Genomic DNA, 7,281 nt, shown 5'->3' with positions numbered 1-7,281 from the left:
CCCCCCCCTCCCCAAGTGTCTGAGTGTGCCTCTCCCCTCCTCTCTTCTCCCTCCACCCAAGTGTGTGTGGAGGAATGGCAGCAGTAGGTCAGGACATTGTGTGTGTACTTATAGCCTCCACTCAGCAGTAGGTCAGGACATTGTGTGTATGGACTTATAGCCTCCACTCTACAGTAGGTCAGGACATTGTGTGTACTTATAGCCTCCACTCTACAGTAGGTCAAGACATTGTGTGTGTGTGTGTGTGTGTGTACTTATAGCCTCCACTCTACAGTAGGTCAAGACATTGTGTTGTGTGTGTGTGTGTGTGTGTGTGTGTACTTATAGCCTCCACTCTACAGTAGATCAGGACATTGTGTGTGTGTGTGTGTGTGTGTGTGTGTGTGTGTGTGTGTGTGTGTGTGTGTGTGTGTGTGTGTGTGTACTTATAGCCTCCACTCTACACTAACTGTCAACGTAGGTTGTGTCTCCATTTCCACTAACCCAGAGAGTATTGCCTAATAGATCAACACGCAGCTGTGTTTCCATGATCGTTGTGTCACCCTATGGGCTTAAAAAGTAGTGCACTACATTATATAGGGAATACAGTGCCATACAAAGTAGTGCTACATTTGGGACGGTGCCATTTGGGAGCAGTGGTAAACCTGATTTGTGTGGTGTAAACGAGAACCTCACTAATATCATGCTGCAGTAGAACACACACACACACACACACACAGGCCCCTACTACCGTTACCTAAGATATTATTCTGATGATAGTCTGTACTTACTGTTCTAGTTCTCTTTTAAATCAACAGAGAGAGATGTGTTCAAAGCAGACCACCAAACACACACCGTATCTCTCTCTCCCTCACAGAGTCTCTCTCTCGCTCCCTCACAGGCCGCTGTGAGTTAAGAGAATATCTCCAAAGAGCCTCTTGTCTGGAGAGAAGTGATAAGGCCCAGAGAGAGAGAGACAGCAGAGAGAGAGAGACAGCAGAGAGAGAGAGACAGCAGAGAGAGAGAGACAGCAGAGAGAGAGAAACAGCAGAGAGAGAGAGAGAGACAGCAGAGAGAGAGAGAGACAGCAGAGAGAGAGAGAGAGAGACAGCAGAGAGAGAGAGAGAGAGACAGCAGAGAGAGAGAGAGAGAGACAGCAGAGAGAGAGAGACAGCAGAGAGAGAGAGAGAGACAGAGAGAGAGAGAGAGAGACAGCAGAGAGAGAGAGAGAGACACAGCAGAGAGAGAGAGAGAGACACAGCAGAGAGAGAGAGAGACAGCAGAGAGAGAGAGAGAGACAGCAGAGAGAGAGAGAGAGACAGCAGAGAGAGAGAGAGACAGAGAGAGAGAGACAGCAGAGAGAGAGAGACAGACAGCAGAGAGAGAGAGAGAGACAGCAGAGAGAGAGAGACAGAAACAGCAGAGAGAGAGAGAGAGACAGAAACAGCAGAGAGAGAGAGAGAGACAGAAACAGCAGAGAGAGAGAGAGACAGCAGAGAGAGAGAGAGACACAGCAGAGAGAGAGAGAGACAGCAGAGAGAGAGAGAGACAGCAGAGAGAGAAAGACAGCAGAGAGAGAAAGAGACAGCAGAGAGAGAAAGAGACAGCAGAGAGAGAAAGAGACAGCAGAGAGAGAAAGACAGCAGAGAGAGAAAGACAGCAGAGAGAGAAAGACAGCAGAGAGAGAAAGACAGCAGAGAGAGAAAGAGACAGCAGAGAGAGAGAGAGACAGCAGAGAGAGAAAGAGAGACAGCAGAGAGAGAAAGAGAGACAGCAGAGAGAGAGAGAGAGAGACAGCAGAGAGAGAGAGAGAGAGACAGCAGAGAGAGAAAGAGACAGCAGAGAGAGAAAGAGACAGCAGAGAGAGAGAGAGACAGCAGAGAGACAGAGAAAGACAGCAGAGAGAGAGAAAGACAGCAGAGAGAGAGAGAAAGACAGCAGAGAGAGAGAGAAAGACAGCAGAGAGAGAAAGACAGCAGAGAGAGAAAGACAGCAGAGAGAGAAAGACAGCAGAGAGAGAAAGACAGCAGAGAGAGAAAGACAGCAGAGAGAGAAAGACAGCAGAGAGAGAAAGACAGCAGAGAGAGAGAGACAGCAGAGAGAGAAAGACAGCAGAGAGAGAGAGACAGCAGAGAGAGAGAGAGAGACAGCAGAGAGAGACAGCAGAGAGAGAGAGAGACAGCAGAGAGAGAAAGACAGCAGAGAGAGAAAGACAGCAGAGAGAGAAAGAAAGAGACAGCAGAGAGAGAGAGAGAGACAGCAGAGAGAGAGAGAGAGACAGCAGAGAGAGAGAAAGACAGCAGAGAGAGAAAGACAGCAGAGAGAGAGAGAAAGACAGCAGAGAGAGAGAGAAAGACAGCAGAGAGAGAGAGAGAGACAGCAGAGAGAGAAAGAGAGAGACAGCAGAGAGAGAGAGAAAGAGACAGCAGAGAGAGAAAGAGAGAGACAGCAGAGAGAGAGAGAAAGAGACAGCAGAGAGAGAGAGAGAGACAGCAGAGAGAGAGAGAGACAGCAGAGAGAGAGAGAGACAGCAGAGAGAGAGAGACAGCAGAGAGAGAGAAAGACAGCAGAGAGAGAAAGACAGCAGAGAGAGAAAGACAGCAGAGAGAGAAAGACAGCAGAGAGAGAAAGACAGCAGAGAGAGAAAGACAGCAGAGAGAGAAAGACAGCAGAGAGAGAAAGACAGCAGAGAGAGAAAGACAGCAGAGAGAGAAAGACAGCAGAGAGAGAAAGACAGCAGAGAGAGAGAGAGAGACAGCAGAGAGAGAGAAAGACAGCAGAGAGAGAAAGACAGCAGAGAGAGAAAGACAGCAGAGAGAGAGAGAAAGAGACAGCAGGAGACAGCAGAGAGAGAGAGAGAGACAGCAGAGAGAGAGAGAGACAGCAGAGAGAGAGAGAGACAGCAGAGAGAGAAAGACAGCAGAGAGAGAAAGACAGCAGAGAGAGAAAGACAGCAGAGAGAGAAAGACAGCAGAGAGAGAAAGACAGCAGAGAGAGAGACAGCAGAGAGAGAGAGAAAGAGACAGCAGAGAGAGAGAGAGACAGCAGAGAGAGAGAGAGAGACAGCAGAGAGAGAGAGAGACAGCAGAGAGAGAAAGACAGCAGAGAGAGAAAGACAGCAGAGAGAGAAAGACAGCAGAGAGAGAAAGACAGCAGAGAGAGAAAGAGACAGCAGAGAGAGAAAGGTGAAGCAAGGAAGAGAAGAGAGCGAGCAAGAGACCTACACACCCAGAACATAACACAGCCCTTTAAAACACCCCTCAGTACTGTGTCTGAGGTTAACCCTTTAAACACCCCTCAGTGCTGTGTCTGAGGTTAACCCTTTAGACACCCCTCAGTACTGTGTCTGAGGTTAACCCTTTAAACACCCCTCAGTGCTGTGTCTGAGGTTAACCCTTTAAACACCCCTCAGTGCTGTGTCTGAGGTTAACCCTTTAGACACCCCTCAGTGCTGTGTCTGAGGTTAACCCTTTAGACACCCCTCAGTACTGTGTCTGAGGTTAACCCTTTAAACACCCCTCAGTGCTGTGTCTGAGGTTAACCCTTTAAACACCCCTCAGTGCTGTGTCTGAGGTTAACCCTTTAGACACCCTCAGTACTGTGTCTGAGGTTAACCCTTTAGACACCCCTCAGTACTGTGTCTGAGGTTAACCCTTTAAACACCCCTCAGTACTGTGTCTGAGGTTAACCCTTTAAACACCCCTCAGTACTGTGTCTGAGGTTAACACTTTAAAACTCCTACTCTCTGTGGTAACACCCCTCAGTACTGTGTCTGAGGTTAACCCTTTAAACACCCCTCAGTGCTGTGTCTGAGGTTAACCCTTTAGACACCCCTCAGTACTGTGTCTGAGGTTAACCCTTTAAACACCCCTCAGTGCTGTGTCTGAGGTTAACCCTTTAGACACCCCTCAGTGCTGTGTCTGAGGTTAACCCTTTAGACACCCCTCAGTGCTGTGTCTGAGGTTAACCCTTTAGACACCCCTCAGTGCTGTGTCTGAGGTTAACCCTTTAGACACCCCTCAGTGCTGTGTCTGAGGTTAACCCTTTAAACACCCCTCAGTGCTGTGTCTGAGGTTAACCCTTTAAACACCCCTCAGTGCTGTGTCTGAGGTTAACCCTTTAGACACCCCTCAGTGCTGTGTCTGAGGTTAACCCTTTAGACACCCCTCAGTGCTGTGTCTGAGGTTAACCCTTTAGACACCCCTCAGTACTGTGTCTGAGGTTAACCCTTTAGACACCCCTCAGTACTGTGTCTGAGGTTAACCCTTTAGACACCCCTCAGTACTGTGTCTGAGGTTAACCCTTTAGACACCCCTCAGTACTGTGTCTGAGGTTAACCCTTTAAACACCCCTCAGTCCTGTGTCTGAGGTTAACCCTTTAAACACCCCTCAGTGCTGTGTCTGAGGTTAACCCTTTAAACACCCCTCAGTACTGTGTCTGAGGTTAACCCTTTAGACACCCCTCAGTACTGTGTCTGAGGTTAACCCTTTAGACACCCCTCAGTACTGTGTCTGAGGTTAACCCTTTAGACACCCCTCAGTACTGTGTCTGAGGTTAACCCTTTAGACACCCCTCAGTACTGTGTCTGAGGTTAACCCTTTAAACACCCCTCAGTACTGTGTCTGAGGTTAACCCTTTAAACACCCCTCAGTGCTGTGTCTGAGGTTAACCCTTTAAACACCCCTCAGTGCTGTGTCTGAGGTTAACCCTTTAGACACCCCTCAGTACTGTGTCTGAGGTTAACCCTTTAGACACCCCTCAGTGCTTGTCCAACCCTTTAAACACCCCTCAGTGCTGTGTCTGAGGTTAACCCTTTAAACACCCCTCAGTACTCAGTCTGGTTAACTTTAAAACTCCTATCTGTGGTCCTTGAATGTTCATGGGAATACATTAGATGAATGACAATGTCATATTTGTCATTTTCCAAGGTCTCAAGGGACATCCTCAGATGGACAATAAAGTTATATTTCCAATTTCATGGGAATCCTCAGATGGACAATAAAGTTATGTTCCTATTTCATGGGAATCCTCAGATGGACAATAAAGTTATATTTCCAATCTCATGGGAATCCTCAGATGGACAATAAAGTTATATTTCCAATCTCATGGGAATCCTCAGATGGACAATAAAGTTATATTTCCAATCTCATGGGAATCCTCAGATGGACAATAAAGTTATATTTCCAATCTCATGGGAATCCTCAGATGGACAATAAAGTTATGTTCCTATCTCATAGGAATCCCTTCATCATGATCTAACACAGAAGTAGAAGTGAGAAGTCAACCCACCCGTACGACATAGTTGAACCTCCGGTTGTCCTTGATGGCGCTGCAGAAGTCCAGCCGGTTGAACGCTTCTCCCAGAGTGCAGTAACCATGACGCTGGGATAATTAGGACGATCGGGTATTAGTGTCTGGTTCACGGGCAACAGGGTATACTGTAACTGTTTATGTTAATAAAGAGACAGTCCTTCCTTCCTTTCCTTCCTTTCTTACCTCTTTAGTGCTTCCTTTGTGAACGTAAATCCATTTCTCTTTGTGGAAATCTGTAGGAAAAAGGAGAGTGTGTTATTGAGGACATTATTATTATTTTTTTAAGACTGAGCATCACCGTGGAGACGACCATTTCCTGTGTAAAATGTCTTTATGATGTCATTGGCCGGTACTGTAATACTGTAGGTTAAACTTACAGGGAATCTTTGCGTTGTTGTTCATGAAGTCTTTCCTTCTCTTCTTAGCTGCCATGTCGTATGTAACAGACAGCCGCAGATTCTCCTGGAAGCATTCGTCCTCTGTTTTACAATAGCTGGAAGACAGACCATACATCCTGTTAGCAATAGCTGGAAGACAGACCATACATCCTGTTAGCCATAGCTGGAAGACAGACCATACATCCTGTTAGCAATAGCTGGAAGACAGACCATACATCCTGTCGGCCATAGCTGGAAGACAGACCATACATCCTGTTAGCAATAGCTGGAAGACAGATCATACATCCCTGTTAGCAATAGCTGGAAGACAGATCATACATCCTGTTAGCAATAGCTGGAAGACAGACCATACATCCTGTTAGCAATAGCTGGAAGACAGACCATACATCCTGTTAGCCATAGCTGGAAGACAGACCATACATCCTGTTAGCCATAGTTGGAAGACAGACCATACATCCTGTTAGCCATAGCTGGATGACAGACCATACATCCTGTTAGCAATAGCTGGAAGACAGACCATACATCCTGTTAGCAATAGCTGGAAGACAGACCATACATCCTGTTAGCAATAGCTGGAAGACAGACCATACATCCTGTTAGCAATAGCTGAAGACAGACCATACATCCTGTTAGCAATAGCTGGAAGACAGACCATACATCCTGTTAGCAATAGCTGAAAGACAGACCATACATCCTGTTAGCAATAGCTGGAAGACAGACCATACATCCTGTTAGCAATAGCTGGAAGACAGACCATACATCCTGTTAGCAATAGCTGGAAGACAGACCATACATCCTGTTAGCAATAGCTGGAAGACAGACCATACATCATGTTAGCAATAGCTGGAAGACAGACCATACATCCTGTTAGCAATAGCTGGAAGACTGACCATACACCCAGTTACACATCTGGTGTACAAAAAACTAAATTTGAGTTTTATCATTGTATGAAATGTTTTTAAAAATGGCTCATTTGAGATGATACTATGTTTTTCCAAACAGGTAGGCATATAGTTGTCTTCAAACTGCCTGGAGTCAGGATCCACTGTAATTCCAATTATAATAATAATAATAACAATTCGTCTAATCCCATCACTTGCACAGTAGTTATTTATAGCACAATGATTAACGAGTAGGAACACAGGCTCAAAACACACAGTAACACAATAACGTCTCCTGCTTAGCCGTAGTTTAACAGCAAGAGCGAATAGCGTATTGTGAGTAACGTCACATTAGGTTTCTATCACATATCTATTTAATCACTTATTTTAGAGGTAGACTGGATATCAAATTGTCAATATGTATATATTTTTTATCCTTCTCTGTCCCCCTGCCGCAATCTCTCAATTCAAGGGGCTTTATTGGTATGGGAAACATATGTTAACTAGATAATAAATAAAAGTGTCTCTCTCTCTATCGCTCTCAGAGCATTTCATGGGAAAACTCCTTGGATAACTTGATGGCGCACTTCAGTTGTTCTCGATGTCACTAACTGGTGTCGATGCTGCTCAAGACTAAATGTATCAGGAAGCACAAACACAACAACAAAACATACATTCAGTTTCCGATACTGACCTCACGTCTGAGTCA

General features: G+C 45.9%; 1 protein-coding gene across 1 annotated transcript in view; it reads right to left on the bottom strand.

Annotated features, from left to right (window-relative positions):
* Nucleotides 1-874: 874 nt before the first annotated feature.
* The window catches only part of LOC124027635 (F-box only protein 32-like), a 6,680-nt gene continuing 273 nt past the window's right edge, over nucleotides 875-7,281 (bottom strand). Inside the window, exons 1-6 of the mRNA XM_046340002.1 lie at nucleotides 7,267-7,281; nucleotides 5,671-5,786; nucleotides 5,477-5,526; nucleotides 5,270-5,362; nucleotides 3,151-3,199; nucleotides 875-921 (exon numbers count right to left, since the gene is read on the bottom strand). The exon at nucleotides 7,267-7,281 is cut by the window's right edge and continues 273 nt beyond it. Of these exons, the coding sequence (XP_046195958.1) occupies nucleotides 875-921; nucleotides 3,151-3,199; nucleotides 5,270-5,362; nucleotides 5,477-5,526; nucleotides 5,671-5,786; nucleotides 7,267-7,281 (370 nt within the window). The remainder of the gene's footprint in view (nucleotides 922-3,150; nucleotides 3,200-5,269; nucleotides 5,363-5,476; nucleotides 5,527-5,670; nucleotides 5,787-7,266) is intronic.

The sequence above is a fragment of the Oncorhynchus gorbuscha genome, unplaced genomic scaffold, assembly GCF_021184085.1.
Source record: "Oncorhynchus gorbuscha isolate QuinsamMale2020 ecotype Even-year unplaced genomic scaffold, OgorEven_v1.0 Un_scaffold_3400, whole genome shotgun sequence".
Classification (NCBI taxonomy): domain Eukaryota; kingdom Metazoa; phylum Chordata; class Actinopteri; order Salmoniformes; family Salmonidae; genus Oncorhynchus; species Oncorhynchus gorbuscha.
The sequence above is the reverse complement of the archived record's forward strand: the minus strand, read 5'-3'. Positions and strand labels throughout refer to the sequence as shown.